General features: G+C 35.5%; 1 protein-coding gene across 8 annotated transcripts in view; it reads left to right on the forward strand.

The window, feature by feature from the left end:
* Window positions 1-3,518: 3,518 nt before the first annotated feature.
* The window catches only part of LOC6645663 (whirlin), a 45,055-nt gene continuing 27,860 nt past the window's right edge, over window positions 3,519-20,713 (forward strand). For all 8 annotated transcript variants that reach the window (XM_047011852.1, XM_047011846.1, XM_047011848.1 and 5 more), the window contains exons 1-3: window positions 3,519-4,141; window positions 18,943-19,819; window positions 19,889-20,027. In XM_047011852.1, the coding sequence (XP_046867808.1) occupies window positions 18,956-19,819; window positions 19,889-20,027 (1,003 nt within the window). In that variant the 5' untranslated portion in view covers window positions 3,519-4,141; window positions 18,943-18,955. The remainder of the gene's footprint in view (window positions 4,142-18,942; window positions 19,820-19,888; window positions 20,028-20,713) is intronic.

Raw genomic sequence — 20,713 nt, forward strand, 5'->3', positions numbered from 1 at the left:
CGAAAGAACAAACAAACCAAAAGTCAAAAAAGCAAAGAAAACCAATTCAATTAAAAAAGTTTTCAAAATTGGGAACAACACTTAGCCTTCAATCAGCAAGCCCCTACAATCCCGATCCCCCCCTTGCTCCTCTTCCTACTCCTCCTCGCACTCCCACCCACCATCGATCCCCGCCATCAACACTTTAAGCACAGAGGCAAAACCTTCGAAATACGAAATTGTGTTGCCTGCTTTTGTGCGCTAGGAAATGCAACAACGTGTCGCTCATACTCACACCTACTTCCAGTATGCTCCCCCTTGCTCGCACCCATTCACACTCTCCCTTTCTCTCTCTCTCTCTCATTCTTGTTGCCTCTGTCAGTGGCTCTCTCTCTTTTTGGCTGTTTCAGCTTCCTAGATGTGTTACCTGATGAACTTTTTCCCATTGCTTCAATTTGTATTTTCTTCTTGGTGCTGTCAAGCATTTTGACGTTTCTTAGCTAGCCAACTGTGTTGAGTTTTACATCGTGGGAGAGACTAACAAAACACTCTCCGATTGGCACTGAGAGAGAACAACCAGACCGAGAGAACGAATCAGATAGAGAGAGAGAGAGCAAAGAGGACTCAAGAAAAAAGCTTTTCACCTCGGCTTTGCCCATCGTTTACCTGGTGTTTCGGAGGTCTCAACGACTGCTTATAGGCTTGATTTTCCTCATTCGGGGTTTTCGGACTATTGAGTGAGTTTTTCTTTTGCAAAAGCCACTAACGGGGACGCCACAAGAAATGCATGTGGAATAAGATTGGCGGGGTTCGGGTACGAGTACGGATCCCGGTCCGAGTCCGAGGCGTAAAAAATGGGCGCGGGTGGCATAGTTGGTTGCTTAGCCTACGTGCTGTTTGCTGGATGGTTTTTATGACTACACTGAAGTAAATGTTCCAACTAAAAAAAACTGAATAGTAGTAAAGATAAAAATAAAATAAAACTTGCCCCAATTTTTCGAATAAGTCACCAGAAATGATTTAATTAAAGATGTTTTCAAACAAAGATTAATATGTATAGGTTCAACAAAATTACCAAAAAGTTTTAAAAAATCAACAATCTTTCCCAAAAATTGATTGATTAGCGTTTGGGACTTCTATTTGAAGTTCCAGACGATTGGGTTTAATTTCGTTCTTCTATCTAACATTTCCAAAAATATACCATGTTTTAAACAATAGGAACAGGTTTGGAATTTCACTTAAACCCTTTTGTATACTCCACTTTGTCCTTTTCATTAGACCATCGTAAAAATGTATTTTAATATATGTATACTTAGTTAAAATAAGGTTTCAAAAAGCTTTTGCAAGATAGTCAAAATTGAATTTATTTCTATAATTTATTCTATTTATGAAATTGAAAATCTAAATTAATCTAATTAAAGAAATTCAAGTGATATATTGACCAAAAAGTCAATCAAATGAAAACGATTGAGGTAGCCAAATTTCAAATTAAAACGATAATACGCAGATACAGATGATTTTTTATATCGATGAATTTCGTTGGAATCAAAAAGGATAATAGACTTGATAGGTTATTTAAAAAACAATAATTTTCGAAGAAAAATTAGATTACTGAGCATTTTTTATTGGGCCATCTTTCTCTTGGTGTACAATTACGTCTCCATTTGGGCACATGGCTGTTTTCACTAACTCTGGTGCCCATAACAAACGTAACAAACGTAACGAAAACAATTACACGAAAGAAATCCTCGAAAAAGCACACGGAAAACGAGAGGCTACGATTGAGACTGAGACAACAGACACACACGAACACACACAAATACATTACCATTTGCCTTCCTCCATCAAGGGTTCCTCCCGCATTCAGAGACATTAAAATAACAAAATCCAAACAACGCAAACTTTTGAGTGCAAAGAGAGGCATAGAGCCCCAGAGAGGACAACGAGTGAGAGGAGAGAGAGAGAGAGAGAGAGAGTAAAATAGTGAGCTTTGCTGCGCCAGGCAGTCGCCAGTCAGTCTCGACGGGGATCCCATTTGCCGAGCCTATATATTTGATTTGGGGAAAAGCTTTTGCAAAATTGTCCCGAGTCCCACAATCAGCCAACGAGTCTCAAAGTTCTAATCCCGAAAAGTAGTCAGAGAAGTGGAGCCACACGGTCAAGACGGGGAGCTCCGCCAATATACAAAAAAAAAAAAAGAAAAGAAAAAAACCAAATCCAGAAAAATCTGAGAAACTGAAACGCGCTTTGTGGAAAACGCAAAATTATTAAAAAAAAAAAATATAAAAGAAAAAAAAGAAACAAGCAAAAAGTTAAATACCCAATTGTTTTAATTCTGTGCAATAAATTAAGGCTTCTTCGACATTAAAATATAATAATGAAATGAAATAAAATGAATGCTTCAAAATGAGCAGTTTGAAACGAAAGAATGGGCTTACTCGACAAGGAGCACTTCCTTGAAATATATTGTGTGAGATGTGTGTGCATGGAGAACATGTAGATATCCTCCGTAGATCAGGCTCATTAGCCTGATGAATGCGCTTTCCCAAAAACCAAAATAATATACAATTATGGCAACCTTAATGAAATTCTATTAAATACACAAACTAAATAAATAAATAAATAACAAAAAGCAAAATAAAAGCAAAGAGAAGAAAAACAATACGAAAATAAGTAACCTTGAGAACAGGAGAAGGAGGTGGAGGGGGAGTACGTCCACGACGACGAGAGGAAACTGAAACTGGAGACGGTCAAAGAAGGAAGAATAAAGAGAAGAGCTCTTTAAGCTCTGCTTTAAGCCTTGAATGTGCACAACAACATGGCATTGCTTCCATTGCAAACTAAGAAATGTTTGTGGCCCAAAACGTATAATATGGTTAAAAAACCCCTTAATCAAACAAACAACAAATATACAAAATACAACAAATCTATGTGAATGTCTTATCTCTGTGTGTGCGTGTTTGCGTGTGTGTGTGTGTGTGTTGTGTGTGTTCGTGTACGTTAGCGTGTGCGTGAAGTGAAGGCAACTCGATGCCTCGATGACGCATTCGAGAGTAGGGCAGAAGGTTAAATTACAAAACGTCAAAATTCGCCACGTACCACAATTCGGATTCCGAAAAATACTCCGAAATCCGACGAGTAGACACCACCCGCGCCACCTCACCTCACCACACACCCCCAATTTACTGCGTGCCTACTACTATAAAAACACTACAAAAAAGAAAAGAACAAAACCTATAAAATGAACAAATTATAATTCGACAAAAATCCAAATCTTTTCCTCTATATACTCTCATACACACTGTCTCTGAAACATTCTCAAATTCTTGGCAAAAATTCGACAAAGGAAAAAAAAAACACAAAATTCAATAAACAGAAACAGAACAGAACAGAACAGAACAGAATTGTTAACAACTTAACCAACTCAACCAGTAAATGTGTTTAGCTCTCTGTGAGAGAAATTCACCTCACTGTTAGGCTCTGAACTCAGAAAAAAAAAAGAAAACGCAAGCAAAAGCAAGAACAAAAACGACAAAGACAAAATACAAGCAAAAACGAAAAAGAAAACCCAAAAAGAACAAGAAGAAAACTTTCACTCTCGGCACAACGTGGCGGAATCTCGCAAGTGCCAGGAAGCGCATAAACTGTCAGGGCAATCTACTCAAAACGAGAGAGAATAACCCTAAACCGAAACCGAAACTGAAACCAAAATCCAAAACACAAAAAAAAACTAAAACAAAACTAAAAATCAACACGAATATCCGCAGCAAAGTCCGCAAAATCGGAGAAATAAACTTTATCCTTATTTGTGCATGCCACAAGCAGCAACAGCAACAGCAGCAGCGGTAGCAGTAGCAACAGCAGCAGTAATCAGCAGCAGCTGACTGTTGCAGAAAGTCCGACAGGCAAGAGGACGACGGCCTACAACTATACACTCCGTCCGGCCCTGTCATAATCAATTGAATAGCCTCCTCTATCTCTCTCTCTATCTCTTTGTCTTTCTGTCATTCCTTCCCTTTGAACAAACATTTGTGCAGTGCCCAGGATATAACAGGAAACGCAACGCAACGTAACTCAAACAACAATAGCTAAAAGAAAAAAATAAAACTGAAAAAAAGGCAAACCAAACACAATTTTAATGTATCCTTAGAATTTCAAACAGGTGAGCAAAGCAAAATCAAGCAAATAATGCAATGAAAAACTTTATGAAAAGTTTTTTTTTTTTTTTTTTTTGTTATGTCCCAAAAGGAACTGAGATAGGGGAATTACGGGGCTATGACATATCTATTGAAACAAATGAATGAACGAATGAATAAATGAGTGAGTGACTATGGAATGAGGTTACTATATATGTACATATAACAGCAAAACTATTAGAACAAAAACTATTATTATTCATGAATCATAAAAATAAACTTGGTCTAACTTTGTTACACGTTAAAATACACTGCGCGTCATCAGGTTAGAGTCCCTTTTCCATTTCACTTTTCGTAAACGTTGAATATTTGATAAGCTATATGAATGATAATCTTAAAATTTTTATCCCAAGGGGTTTTCTAACGATACTTAATCAACTATACTGCGATATGGAAACTTTTGTTTGCCCTCAAAAGTATGCTATAAACCAAATTGAACGCATATATACGAGAATATTTTAAATTCGAAACTATTTGAGTTATTACTTTAATGCAACAAGTTATGTTTACTTCTTTAATTATAAAACAAACCTACAATAGATATACATCTATATTTATTATAGTTACATCTGAATTGAGGATCTGATGAAAGGTTTCGTTTTTACCATTGATTTCTTTCATAAATAATAAAACATTACAAGTAATGCAAGCTAAGGGTTTTCAATTTCAATTGGAATTAAATAAGTTAATTGGGTATTTCAAATGAATTCTTTCAAAAACTTTACTCGGGTACGATGATTTTGAATATGAGCTCGCTTTTTGTCCACCACGTGAAGATTTTGTATAGTACGTGTAAAATATGCACTCAAAAGTATGCTATAGACAGTCGAAGTATTTTTTTAATTATTAATTTTAAACAGATCTTAGAGTGTCCTATTTAAAATAGAATGGCCATTTTTGCAATCATTATTAACAAATAATTCAAAAAATACTTTAATTTAAAAAAAAATCGTTCCCTTTAGCATACTTTTGAGTGCAAATTTTACACATTTTAGAATGCCACCCAAAGGGTGAGATGTTATGAATTATTGCAAAGAAGTATTAAATATCTAAATAAATATAATAGAATCAAATTTTGCGAATACAGATATTTTCAAAAATTTAAACACCGTTTTTTTCCAAAACCCGACGAAATAGACAAAAACTAAGTACACGGTCGTGATCAGCACCCCATAATTGCTATAGGACATCTAAGTAGTGAACTTAAAACACTTTTTATTTATATTATATTATTTAAAATTTAATTGCAATTGATTTTTAACCAAATAACAAAAAAAAGTGTTAGTCTATTAAATTTTAAAGAATATAGCTTTTTATTTGTCATACGAAAACGCTTGGAGATTGTGAAAATGAGGAAAATAAAGGTGCATATGAAAATTATTAAAGACTTGTGATCTCGCTAACAACTTTATGCTTTTCTTTTGCGAATGAAATTGTGGAAAACATTTGGGAAAATTAATTGGATAACGAAAGTTCTTCACTCGAGCATGCATTCTGAGAAATCTTATATTGCCATGTCACTTTGCATTCCAATTACTGAAGTATGGTACTTATATATATCGTTATAATTGCAATTTACCCTTCAATACTCACTGAATGTGGCGTTGGACAATGAACTATGGGCGGTTAGTTGACAGCTTGGGGTGTGGTGGATTTAAGTACAATCTTAATTTGCATAAATTTGAACGCTAACTGACATGACCCTTTCAGACATTGCCTCCTGCCATCCTCTTACACTTGTAATAACCACAGCTCAGTTCCAATTAAAAGCTCGACCGTCAATTAAACTAAAAATTATATATTTTATGAATGTTTCTATGTACATGTGTGTATGTGTGTATATTTGTGTAATTATTTCACATTTTCTATAATTTAAATTTTTGTTTTTATTTTTGACGTATTTCCATTTGAAAATCAATCAGTCATAATATTTATTTCCGTCAAATCAAAATCACAAAATTCAATTTACTGCCATCCTCAATTTTCAATTAATGCCCAAAGCAAACAAATAAACAAAATTGTTTAGCGAAAAGCGGCCACTAAATAGACGCTTATGTGTAGACACACACACACCAACACACACACACACACACACACACACACACACACAGAGAAGCAAATAGAAATAGAATTATAAATAGAAATATAGGCATCACTCATACGCCTAGTAATGTCCTGTCATGGAGCTAGTCAGCTTGCCGTCGCGTTTTTGACATTTAATTAGGCGCAAATTTTAATTAAATGCCTTGATCATAATTAAGTTACTGCCAAAATGAATTCCAAAGAGATGAACAAGAAGAGTGAGCAATTTTATAGGACGACTGTGGTATACAAAAAGCCCGCAGAACTATCATTTTTGACTCCGGCCACCAACGAAAACTGTCAGTGCAAAATGCTAAAAGTTCTTATTAATTTGTCAAGTCAAAATTTGACAATACATCATTGTAAATGATGATGGTATTACCATACCATAATAAAGTATATACCATAATTTGCCAAAAGGTAGGTCAAGTCAACATAATAAATGACATTATGGCAAGGTTAATTAAATTAGAAGAAAAGTGAGAGCAAAAAGAGGTGGTGTTTTTTTTCTTAACAAAGGACAACCGATTTGATAACCAATATGTGTGTCAGGAATATCGACCAATTTCTATACACACACACACACACACACACCCACACCCATACAAATTTTAATTACAAGCAACATAAAGCGAAGCCAAAAAAAGAGGCCGGCCTAAATTTTGGTCTTGTCGAAGTTTCTATGCGCTTTCACTGTTGATTTAGAACAAAACTGTAGACCTTTTGGGTAAAAGTTTCATATTTATTTGTAAGAAATAACTTTTCATTATATTTATATATATATTCAATATTAATTACATAAACCTTTGTGTTATCAAAGAACTAGCTATGTTTCTTCAGCTAATAATCCACTTGATCCATACAAACAGATAAAAAGAGAAGTCTTTCTTATAAACATATTTCAAAATAAAATTACCCGTTTACCAAGGGTATACAACAAAAAAAAATTCTCACCATAATGAACAATACACATACATATATATATATATATATATAGATATATATATATATATATATATAAATATGTATATATATATACCTATGTATGTATGCTTTGTGGTACTTCTCAGCTGGCCCCATTTTTACATTATGTATTGTAACACAACACAAACTAAAAACCAACACAAAAAAAAAAGAATGGAAACAACAATGGAGGGCAACAAAAAAAAAAAGAATGGAGAAAAAAAAATCGAATGCCAATAATTGCCCTATGCCATATCCTTGACCAAGGCACAGCAGGCCAAGAACACCGCAAAAATTTGCTCGAAATCATTAAGTGGCTGCCAGCCAGTGCTTGTGTATGTACGGCCAAACCACCCATCCCACACCCTTCATACCCTTATAACAATCAATCTTATTTTATTAAAACGCAACGCAAAAGCCTTACACTTGAACTCAAAGAGGTGCGGGCGGTTATATGGCGGTGTGGGAGTGCCACCTGGCACCTCGTAAGAGGACAAGGCCAACTGAAGACAGGCCAAAGAGAAAAGAAATCATTAATAGGTATTTACCAAAGCTTGGCCCATAAAAATAATCCTTTCTTATTTACGAACTGTAACTCCATAAGAGAAAAAAAGGAAAAGGAAAAAGAAACACCCTCCTATATGATGCTTGCTTTTAGGTTTTTGGGCAAGGACTTTCTCATTAAGTGAGAAAAACCTTGATGAGCCACAAGAAGAAGCAAAGGAGAATGGCGCAGGGAATGGGAAATAAAAAATGTTGCAAGTTTTTCTCTTAATTCACTTAAGACGCCACACACACATATAGTACATACATATATATACACTTACACCCACACCTATAACCATCTATATATAGACATTCTTATTGCAATTCAGCCTTCAGAATTCGCTAGCTAAAGGTGCCAATTGAATGCTGGACTTCTTATTTTTCCCTCCCACTCTCCTCTTTTTCTCTTACGCTATCTCTCTTGTTCTCCTATTGAGCCCCGCCGTTGGCTCTCTCACTTCAACTTGTTCGTCCTTTAAGTATCTTGTAGGAAAATAGAAAAGTTCTTCTCCTTGAAAAGAAGAAAACTCTTAGTAGTTTTCCATAGGCAAATAGAAGAAAAATAAATGAAAAGAAAAAGAAATATTAATAAAAGTGGAATTGCGATTTAGCCTGGCAACTTTTCTAACCAGAACAGAGGGGAAAACTGAATGGAAATGGCTATGTGGGATAATAAATGTGTGGTGTGCCCCAATCGTTTAACCTTTTCCTTTTTTTTCTTTTCTTCTCTTATGTTCTCCTTTGCATTCGCATTTTTATTTGTGCTTTAAATGTGTGTCTATTCTTGAGTCTCTTTATCAACTTTGCCCTGTGACACTAATTGCTGGCTTATTATTATCCCATTCAAATGGTTTCGACGAATCCTTAACCACGCGACTTGACGATTATAATGGTTATGACATTTTTTGTTTTTTGTTTCTCCCAATCCCAATTTGAGTGACATTTTGTCTTCAATTGGTTTGACGTTCCGTTTTCTGTACTTTTTTTTCTACTTGTTTTTCATTATTGATTTTGCATTTGGCTTTCGCTTAGTTACTCTTCTTACTTCTTGTTTAGTTGTTGTTTATGCTTGGCTTATTTGTATTTTATGGCATCGAGAAACTTTTATTATACATCCATGAATACATATGTATGTATGTATTCTCAAGAATTGAGCGATTTATTAACTCAAGCAGACTCTCTGACACATGCAAAATGTACTCTAACGAAATGCAAAATGGAAAATGAAACCTTTTATTATCTTACTCATTAATCATCATTTATACATATATGTCATTGTTTTTAAAAATTACAATAGAGATCCTACTTGCGGTACATGGAAAATTTAAGGGCTTTTTTAGTTATAGAAAACGGAAAATTGTTGATTTTTGACTATAAGAGAGAATTACTTATGGGATATCATAATCATTTAAAAAGTCACTTATCATATTGAGGAATTAGATTGAGTTGAATGAAATCTCTCTTTATATGTGAGTCTCTAGTAGGTGGATCAATGGAGGACCTACTCCAAAAATAATACTGATTTTCTGGAGTATCAAGTATCTAGGGAAGTAGAGGAAGCTAGGGAAGTGAAGAATAGTGAGTGTATAAGAAGAGAGAGCGATATTTAAGCAGAATAAGCCAAAGGCCTATATAAAGAAATCCGTTTGACATAATATTTGTATTCAATTTCTACTTATTTTTAAGATATATACATATTTAGAGTTACACGTTTAGTTAATATAAGTAACGTGAAATCCATGATATGCAATAATGTCTGTAGAAGGTTGTATTTCATTATACATATTAAAAGGGAACTTTAAAAAGTTAAAACTTTCTTGCAGTACTCAAAGGTCGAGTAACATGGTAAAGAGATCAGATTGTTATTCTTTAGCAACTTTTTCGAGATATTTGCGAAAAGTCAATATGGATATTATATCTTTAAGCTTTCCACATTTTTTAGGAAAAGCGTTGTTTTTATAATTTAATCTTTAAAGTTAAAAATCTTCTCACTAAAACATTCCCTGGGGCAAATTTGGATAACAGGGCGGATGGAAAAGCAATTTTTCAAGAAAACGCCGCCTTGTTGACACCGTAGAAATTCTCTGATCATGGTCTTAACCCCATTTCAATCATATACATCGGTTTATATACATATTATATTATATATTATTATACATTTTTATTCAAAAGGTAGATATGAGAATAAATTTAAAAAGTAAACGAATTTTCCATGGTATTAAATTCTAATTGTTTTTTCAAACTGAATTTTGGCAATGTTTTGTTGTCTTTTAATTAATAAAATGTTTTTGTCAAATAAATTAAGCTATCAATTAAATTTAATTGAATATAAGGAAAATAACTCACTTTTTTTTCTTTCTCTTGCTTTGCATTTCCATTCATAAATTTTCTATTTGCGTATGCAAACATTTAATTGAAAAGAAAGAAATATCCACTCGTAAAAAACGTTGCACGTAAAACCCAAGAAGAGAGAGAGAGAGACCGAGGGGCAAGCAAACTAGAAATATATGAGACATAAAAATAACTAACGTTATGCCTTCATAATGCCTCAATAGGACGGCATGCCTTCTTCTAGTACTACATCTCCTTCTTCTGGCTGACTATTTGCCTGTAAATTGCGTGCGTTCTTCAGTCAGTGTACTCCAGACTGGCTAAGAACCTCCCCGCCCAAAAAAAGAACGAAAAAAAAAAAAAACGAACTAACTGGGGAAAAAAACTACAAGCAAAAAAAATAACTACAAGTCTGTAGTTTTCCAACTTGAGTGGGTCTTGCTAACCTGCACTCATATAGTTTTGTTAGACTAACTTTTTCGTGACTGGACAAAATGCTTGGCGTTTGGGTAGGAAATGTCTGTCTAGCTCTGTCTTTCAGCTGGCACAACTTGACACACACACACACACACACACACATCCTCATGCTCCACCTCCTGCTGCTCGTCATTCCCTTTAGATAGTTTCATTTGCCTTTTACATTTCCACACATTTCCTTTTCGCCTTTTGCTTTGCGTGTCTGTGCATAGACAATGTCGACCTACTACGAAGAGACGCCGCTTTGCATATTTATTTTATTTGATTTAGTTTTCGTAATATTTTTTTTCGAGCTTTCTGTCCTCCTCCAATGAAGGTTTCCTTTTTCCTCTGTCTCTTTCTTCTTCGCCATGTTTCTGTCACTGCCTCTTTCCTCTTATATAACTGAAACGCGACGTGTGATTAAAAATTCGTAATTTGGCCATATATTTTCCCTTTTTTTTCTTCTCTTGGTTTTCTTTTTTTTTTTTTGTATGTCAGTTTCTTGCTGCTTCTTTTTCTTTTATTTTTTTATGGCATACCTCAAGGCGTCCTATTTTCTGGTTTCGTGCCATTTTTATATTTTGTTTCCTCGTCGTTGTGCTTCATTAATATTTAATTAAAAAATCAATATTTGACATGTATGTAAGTCAACTTAGTTGGCGTTTCTCTGTTTCTTATGTTATTTTTCTTTTCTTCTTTTCTTGTTTCTGCTTTCAAAACACATTGCCGTCTTACTTACAATACTTAACTTATGCATGTGCATTGCGCATATCTGATTATAACAGATTCTTTAGCTCCCCCTTCCTCCTTTCCCCTCATTTTACCCACCCTCTTTGGCATACCACTTTACCTCATACTTCTTTCTCTACTTAGGTCTGTGCCTGTCTTCTGTCTACGTGACGCTCCAGTTAAAAACAGCAGAAGAAGAGAAAAAAAATAAGAACGAAAAATCCCTCGAACAAGGCAATTTCTCAAAAGAAAATTGAAAAAGCAAAAGAAGTTGCAAGAGAAAGAGAGAGAAAGGGAGAGATTACATATAAAATGTGTCAGATCTTTCGTAGGCATCTCATGAAATATGTAGTAGAAAAAGTGTCGTTAACTGTAGAAAGTTACCTGGTTTTTAAGTGAGTTTACACAAGCACTCAATTGCTGGTAGCCAGTTTGTCAAATAAATCAATTTCAACTGATCAATTTGTTGCCTACTTTTGCCCGTACACACACACACACACAGAGTGGCCTTTCAATTAAATAGGTATAATTTTTCCCTTTTTCATTAGCTTTCATTTAAGTTTTGTAATTTTGTAATGATAATCCAATGGATTTATTAATCCTCTCCCTCTGCTTTGCATTTCTCTCTTTCTGCCTCTCTCTATCTCTCTCTTTCTTAGCACAATTATCCCATCACGATAGTCAAGCATTTGATCCCCTATTATTACAGATGGTACTTAAATAGCCAACGGCCTCTTGTTCACATAATTGAGCCTTAACATGCTCAAAGCTTATTAATATAAGTATTTGTGGCCATCTGCCACATCTCTGTAAATCTATCTACAAACCATGTGTGTATGTGTGTGTGTAGGTACATATGTATATGGAATTTCCTTTTGTTTGTCAAACGATATCTTTGCTTTGCTTTTGGCAATGCAATCAACCAACTAACTAATAAATAGATTATATCCATTTCACAAGTGCAAAATCAAAAGACTTAACAAATTTCTCTGCAATTAGTTATTTATTTATTGAACGAATATTTGTGAAAGGTTTAAGTTCAATCGAAGCACTAAGCTATGTTTGTTTATATGTTAACTTAATTTTTGGTCGTAAATTTTGTACAGAAATTCCGTTTGACTTATTTTTATTGCAGCTTTTTAATGAAGAAGCTTAAAGAAAACATTTACATCTCGATTTATGTATGTATTACATAGTGTGGCATATTTATGAAACCGTTTTAATTCGATTTAAAGAATGACAAAATTTAAAAAAAAACTGTTTATACGTATGTCAGGACATCACTAAATAGTCTTCTATAGACAAAACTTTTTTTAGTAGGATGTTAAATTTTACTTGAAAGTCGTAATCATAAAAGTTCGATTTTTTGAGTTACATGAAGAAATTGTCACACAATTAAACAATCTACATATTTTTTTTTGGTCTTACCAAAGATAGATAAAACCAAGAGCAAAAAAAACTTGAAAATGTAGAAATTAAGTTCAATTAATAGTAAAAACTTAAATATTTCATAGGGATGACAAAAAAATAATGTATCAATTATTGACTCTTATAATTAATCGAAACTGGCAATTATTAGTCACGACTAAATGAAAAGAAATGAAAATAATCGATTAGGCAAACGATTTTTCTAAAACTTGGACCAATTTTTAATATTCTAAAGTTTATCTGTAACTATAAAAAACTCTAAAAAGTTTTCCTTTTAAATGCAACAGCAATTATCACCATCCTTATTTGTTCGCGTCAGGGAAATAAGTGAACTTTCCTATGTAACACATTTGAAATAGGTCGCCAATATGATTTAGTCTTGTAACAAAGCATCAAAAGCACAACAAGTTGAGCAGAAAATCTAAGATTCCAAAATTTTTTTAGGCAGATCTTGGTATAACGTAATACTTAGACAATACGTTGTTTGTTGGGGTGATATTATGAAATTTGGATTAGCGATTGTTAAGATAAACCTTAAAAAAACGATGTTTTACCTCTAGAAGACTATTAAGAGATGTCCTACAAATTCCGACTATACAATTTTTCTAAAAATCCCTTAGATCTAGAACCAAATTGGAATAATTTTAACAATTTTGTCACTCTGTCGTTTTATGTTTTATCTACAACTAAAGTATATTTATTTTTAGCTCACTAAATTACTTTACTATGGTCCAGAAATTGTTTTCTGGCATAAATACGAAATTTCCCTATAATGGCATAGGGAAACAAAAAGGGAGAAAGATAAGTAAAATAAGTTAAAACCGATGTAATTGATTTTTGTCAGCCGGCGTCAGCTAATTGGGCTATAGTGCACTGTCTCTTCTATTGAAAATGAAGACAAAACACAAAACTGTTTTTGAATTCTGTTGAATAATCTAGTTAAACACTCATTATTCAAATGCTCTATTTCCATTCCCTGAAACTGAATGCGTTATGTGTCAATATTATTCAAACCAAGTTCTTTAAGACTTTGCTAACTTTTAATTGCAATCATTTGGTCCAAAAATCAAGCAGTTGAATATAAAGCACGTTACAGTATTTTATGCATATCATCATAATCAAACAAACAAAACAGGAAAAGAAGATGAAAAAGAAAGGAAAAAAACCAAACTTTACAAAGAATATGCCACTCACAATTCTATAAAGAATAAAGAAGGCTCCGAGACTTCACTTTGCACGTAACTCAACAGAGGAAGCAGTTTTTCTTTTTTTGCCTTTTCTTCATATTGTCTTTTGGCTTATCGAGAATTCTGAGATCTTCAAGATTTATTGACAGCAAGCGGAAATGAGAAACGCATACATATGCATGCTCACAGACATAATGCCGCGCATACACACACACACACACAGACATAATATGGGCATGTTATGTTTTACCTTTTTTTCATTTCTGTACGCGCAATTAACCCAGTTACAAGTTTGACATGCCTCAGAGGCAAACACACACACACACACACCAATACACACCACACCCATTTACACGTAGGATGTGTATATCCTGCATTTATCATAATTACTTCCCCGGAATTTTATGCACAACGAAATTATGCTGAAAATGTTGATGAATGCTGAGGGCTCAGTACCCACCAAAAAAAAAATCACCCGTACAGAAAAAATTAGGAAAAGTCCTTGCCAAAAAAAAGGGAAAAGGCGTTAATTCTTTAGCTTTAAAAAGGGATGCGATGAGAGGGAAAATTTGTCCTCTACCCAAAAAAAAAAAAAAACATAAATAAAAATAAAAAGCTTTAATGTTTTTATATGCTATTAGCAACTATTAAAAAATTGAGGCAAATTAAATGCCAACACACACTTTAATTATGAATTATTTATAAGCGAAATTATTTTATAGCCTACATTTAGGGGCAAGCAAACAAAAGGGAACCTAATTGTCCGGCATTTGTTGCAGTTGGGCGGCACAAAACTGAATAAATAAAGAAGCAAAACAAGTACGAAAAAAAGAACTACCGCAGATAAAAGTAAACACACACACACACACACATGCAACATATAATATGCAACATGCAACATGCAAAATGCCAAGTGCTTGAGTGCCATAAAAACTGGAGTGAAGAATATACAAAAGTTATTTTCAAATCAAACAACAACAAAGAGTAAAAAAGCGACACATACAAAAAAACACATACACATACACATACACACACACACACACACCAAGGACGGCGAAGGGAAGTGTGGAATGAGAAATGACAACAACAACAATGCGACAGATGCAGGAACAGCCACAAAAAAGCAACAGCAAAAAAGGAATTCACTTGCACAGTGACACCAAATAAATACTACATGCTATAAAATGTACTTTTATTATCGAAATAAAGATTTTTACAAGCAATTTCGATTAGCTTAGAATGATTTAAACTTTTCTACCTAAATGTCATAAACTTTTCCTTTGACTTTTTACTACTGTGTGGCAAGGTTCTCCAGTTTTCATACAATACTTTATAGTTGTGTTCAATATTAATCAACTGCATAATCGTTTTGTATGTTCTCGATTAGTATTGCAGTACGTTAGCCGATAACAAGTAAGCTTTATACTATGATATCGATATATTTGAAACTAGCCAGCATGTAGTCAATAAATCTATGGCTATTTCAAGAACCACCAAAATAGTTGGGTATTCTAACTACATGAAGCGAAAAATTCTTGAAAATAATATGAAACTTTAGTGAAAAAATTTAGTTGCTAAAATACTAAAAAAATCGTTAATTCAATGGGCCAGATATCAAACTATGTTTCATGTAAAAAGATGAAAGCCAAATGTTCCTTTCTTTATGATAAGTTTCTCATATAAATGTTCTTAAAAATGGTCCAATATAAACACACCAGTTTAGGGAATCAAGTGTAATCGTCATCGATTTATACTTATTGAAAAAGAGGCCTGCCTATTTGCCTGACAGCCTATCTGATTGATTAAAAGTCAATGTTAAACTATGTATTTGCATTGTAATGATTTTTTGTTGCCTTTTTTCTTTAATAAACCGCCAGGACACTGTGTGTGTGTGAATATGCGTGTGTGTGTGTGTGTGTGTGTGTGTGCCCGGCACAAACCAGAGCGCCAGAGTAACAAATTCCAAAAATGTCACATTGCGCACATGAAAAATGTCCTTGTGACAAGCGCCAACGCCAGGCAAACTCGTTGGCACTGCCACTGCCACCGCTCTCTATGGTATCCTGCCACTGTCTCGGTCTGTGTATATCTCTCCCTTATTTTGTGTGTGTATGTGTGTTGGCTTTGCTTAGCAAGGTCATGAGTAAATACTTTGGAGCATGCTGTTTTTTGCCTGTTTATTTTACAACAAAGCCAGCAAAATGGAATAGAACAAAACAACACAAAAAAAAAAAAATACAGAAAAAAAAATAAAAATACCAACACGCAGAAAATTTATTGTTCTATGTATATACTAAATACATACATAGATAGATAGATATAGATATATATATGAATGTATATGAAAAAAGCTTGATGTTTCTTATTGATATTTGTAGTAAAATACATATGCATATATACATATGTATGTGTATGTGTGTGTGTGTGTTTGTTTGTATGTGATTGTTATAATGGCGTCTGCTTGCCAATTTGTAGTGGAAACAAATGCAAATGTGTATCCGTAAATCAAAAAGGACATTATTGGCTGCTTGTTAGACGTAAGCACAATTGCCAACCATTACGTAGGTGTCTATCTATCTCTCTGTTTCTCTCGCACTCTTTTTTTCTCCCCATACGTGTGGGTGTGTGTGTGTGTGTGTGTCCTGTTTGTGTTTGCAAATCGTCGACCACTAAGTGCGCTTAAGCGTCAAACAAAATTGCCACCACGCTTTTGTTTTTAGCGCTTTTAGCTGCCCAGAGTGCACTCTAGCTTAACTTCAACTTATACACGGACACACGCAAGGATATAGATATGAATGCACATACATATATCTGCTCGATTAAACAATGCATTTAACACGTTTTCTATATCTGTTTATGGAAAACTTAACGTATCAATTTTGAAAGCATTTTCTATCGATTTTTGGCATCTTTATTATTATTAAAATTCATTTAAAATCATCTATGGGTGTGTGTGTGTTTGTGTGTGTGTGAGCTATGGCCCATGTGCACGACATTTGGTGTGCCAAAGTGAGTGCCAAAAGTGTGAGCACGGCAATTTTGCTCACTATTTATGAGTGCCTCCTGCAAAAACAAACAAAATCCAAAAAAAAGGAAACCCTTCGCATCCGTGTGAATGTGTAAATGTGAATATAGAGGGCACTCCGGGGAGGATAGAGGGGGGCGTGGTGCGCGGGCGTGTCTGTGTGGAGCTTCTGTTGTTTTGGTCCAACAAAGTTTGTTGTTTTCTTTTTTTTTTTGGCACATAAATAATGAAGCATGGGGCATAAGTTCCTATTGATTTCGAAACAAAAGGCATAGCCAAACAAATGGGCCATCCTTGTATATGTATGACCACACACATACACACATACACACACATGCACGCACGCACGCGTAATGGTGTATATGTGACTTGGGGAGAGAAAAAAACCATATGACTCTGGAGATTAAGCTATTGTTTGTAATGGCAGTGGTGGCCCTACAGTGTCTGCATATGTATGCGGACAAGCCCACACACACACACACACACACACACACAAACACATGTGTAGTTACTGACTAGTCTGAGCTGCGGCTTAGCGGTTGCGTATGCAATGAATGAGCAAATAACAAAGAAGAAAAAAAACCTACAGCCAAAAGCAAAATGATGCCAGTCTGATGGTGCCTGCCTTTCTCCATTTTGCTCCTTTCTCCACCCATAAAACCAGTGAGAGAATGAATGCTTAACCTAATTTTACTTATTATCCCATAGGATTCCATACCATAATAGTCAAGTACAAATAAAATAGAAAGAACAAAGAGGTAGAGCTAGAGGCTGAGCTGAAGGTCCTAACTAGGTGTATTTGCTGTAAGGTCTAGACTTTAGATCCCACACATTTTACACTCAATTTGATTGATCACCTCTGGCTGTGTGTCCTTAGCATGAGTTTAAGTAGACTCTAAAAGGGGAAAAGTGTGTGGGTAATGTTTTAATTGAGCTCAGGCCCACTTTTGCCCAACAATCTAAAATCAGCTAGCACTTGTTTGAGCTCTGAAAGTTATCTGTTGATATCTCTGAATCGTTTAATTATCCATTATCGCCAATAGAAAAAATGTTCACACGAGTCTAAGGAAGTTGACAAGAGGATAAAATATTTATAATCGACTAAGTATTGAAGTTAGGCCTTGAATGTAAGACATTTTATATTAAAAATAAATAAACAAAATATCTCAAAATTTTCGTTTATGTTCAAGGATTAAGGTTAGTTACTTTACTTTTACTGATGATTACCTAACTCGCAGTTGGTGGGACGACTTACTTACTTAATTCTGTTTAACGTTTAATGAATTTGTTGAAGCTTCTTTTAACTTTGGCCCTAACAATTAGTTAAAGATATTTCTTTGTAGTCTAGTACTTAATCTGAATCCTGGAGATGTTTGAACATATAGTTCGTACAAGATTTTGTTATCTATATTAACATACGACTTAAAATATTTTAGAATTTACTACTTAACAGAAACTAGAGCAGTGGAAGCTTTTCTAGACTTTGGAATCTAAATGATTATGCAGAACGCCTAGAATAATTGCCTTATTCATCCTTATTCATCATTCCCATGTGAAAAATTCTAAAATGTTTGTAAGGTAATGATTGGGGCCGTCCTAAGCCTAAAGATTTAATATTGATATTATTATTAAAGTATAGGATATAGTTATAAACTATCAACCTAACTATATTTTACAAGCACTGGCAACTAAGGCCTTCGGCTTAGACCAAAACTACATCCATACACTAGCCTGGGATTCGAACCCGGATCCTCGTTGTTCAGTTGACTAAATGGGGCCACTTACAATTAGACAACTCATCTACCGAGGACTGCAAAGATTTAATATATTTCTGATTTGACTAGGTTAAATTTTTGTTTTATGGGAAATAATTTGAAAAGGTTTCGAACTAAGAATAAATTCTAAATATGGATATCCAAAACATAGTCATCTACTCTATTGTGTATAAGCCTAAGGATTAATAATTCAGAAATTGATGAATTTATTTTTGTGTGTTTTCGTTTTGTTGCTTTGCCAGCTCCAGCAGTGTAATGCGCCTGGGGGGCAGTGGCATACCATACGACGGCGACCCCCTGACAATGAGCGCAGCTGGCAACGATTATGCCGAATTATGCGATCTTGGTCCCTCACGTTGGAGTGCACGCGCCTATGGTTATCATGCAACTGGAGCAGCTGGCCTTGGACTTGGCGGCGGTGGAATTGGGGGTATTGGAGGAATCGGCAGTGCTACACAATCATCGTCGAGTGTGCCAACGGGCGGATCAGCTGGACTCACGGCACACCATTTACGAAGCAGCGCCGGAGCGCCAAGCAGTTACGAGGCCGAGGATATTGGCTTGGCCTTTGGCATGATAAGTCCGCCGCCAGGTAGCGGACCCTACGCCTCACGTGTGGGCGTTGGTGTCGGTAATAGTACCAGTTCGCTGCGAGCAAGCAGCGGTGCAGCAGTAGGCAGTGGAGTGGGAGTGGGAGCAGGTGGACGGTCTGGCCTCTATTATTCCCCGCCAGGCACATCGTACACAATCATTGAGCGACCACATTCACCGCATTATTATTACAATTCGGCTGGTGTGCCAACTAAGGGTGGTTCACTGCCTGGTCGCGGATCAGCGTATCTTAGCTCCTCACCCTCTAGTCATATGGCCGCCGGTACGGCGGGCACATTGCCCACATCAACGGCGGCCAGTGGGCGACATGGCGCCGGCTCATCGTCGTCGGCCATGGGTAATGGCAATAAGAAGCGACCCATTTCGCCGGAGCAAGTGTTGCGCATGTTTGGCGCCACACAATCGTCTTCAGTTCCTACGAGTAGCTATCATTATAGCAATGGCGGCACCAGGGATCGTACAGGACGACGAAGTCCTGCCAGCAGTCCACCCTCAACGACGCATCAGGTGAGCGTTTAAAACCATTCATCTTAGTTTCTCAATTTAAACCCTTTTGTTTTTGTTTTCTTTTAACAGATCTATCGAGATCGTGAACGAGATCGAGATCGCAGTGTGCCCAATATACATGAGCTAACAACGCGTACTGTATCCATGTCGCGTGATCAGCAAATTGATCATGGATTTGGCATATGCGTCAAAGGAGGGAAAGACTCAGGTATACTTGGCTAAATTTCACTTGATCTCTGGGGGAATCTCGTTGTCTTAAAGAGCCGCCATATCAAACATTCATTCCTTTATTCATTTCTCCAGTTGGCCACGCCTCATGTTCGTTGATTTGATGTTACGCCCAGTCAATTGCTTGTTCTTTCTCTCTCTCTCTCTCTCTCTCCCTGTCTCCCCTTTTTATTGTCGTCTGTTTGGTTCAGTTTTTTGTTCCAGTCTTATATGTGTATACATTTAGTATAGATATACATACATATATATACGTATATATATATATTTTGTCTTTCAATGTATGTGACAAACCGCCGCAGAAACAGAAGCAGAAGCAGCAGCACCAGCAGCTTTGACATTTTCAAGCGCATTCTGCACCTGGGTACCTCTTCCATTACCATTTCCTTTTTGCTTTTCCTGTCCGTACATTTTATTTTTAGTGTCGGCTTTAAAATCGATAAAAATCTATTTAAGTCTTGGGCCCTTTTTTCAAAGGGAGAGCAAGAGGCAACGAGGCATTCAGTCAGGCAGGCAGGCTTGGCCCTTCCGTGTACAAACATACAAACATTCATCCATCCATATATATATATATTACGTGAGTGTGTTTGTGTGTGTTTATGTATGGAATGTGCTGGTCTTTCAGACACACGTGCTTTATAAGTTAAACATAAAATGGCGTTCCCGCTC

The sequence above is a fragment of the Drosophila willistoni genome, assembly GCF_018902025.1.
Source record: "Drosophila willistoni isolate 14030-0811.24 chromosome XR unlocalized genomic scaffold, UCI_dwil_1.1 Seg143, whole genome shotgun sequence".
In the NCBI taxonomy this organism is placed as follows: Eukaryota; Metazoa; Arthropoda; class Insecta; order Diptera; family Drosophilidae; genus Drosophila; species Drosophila willistoni.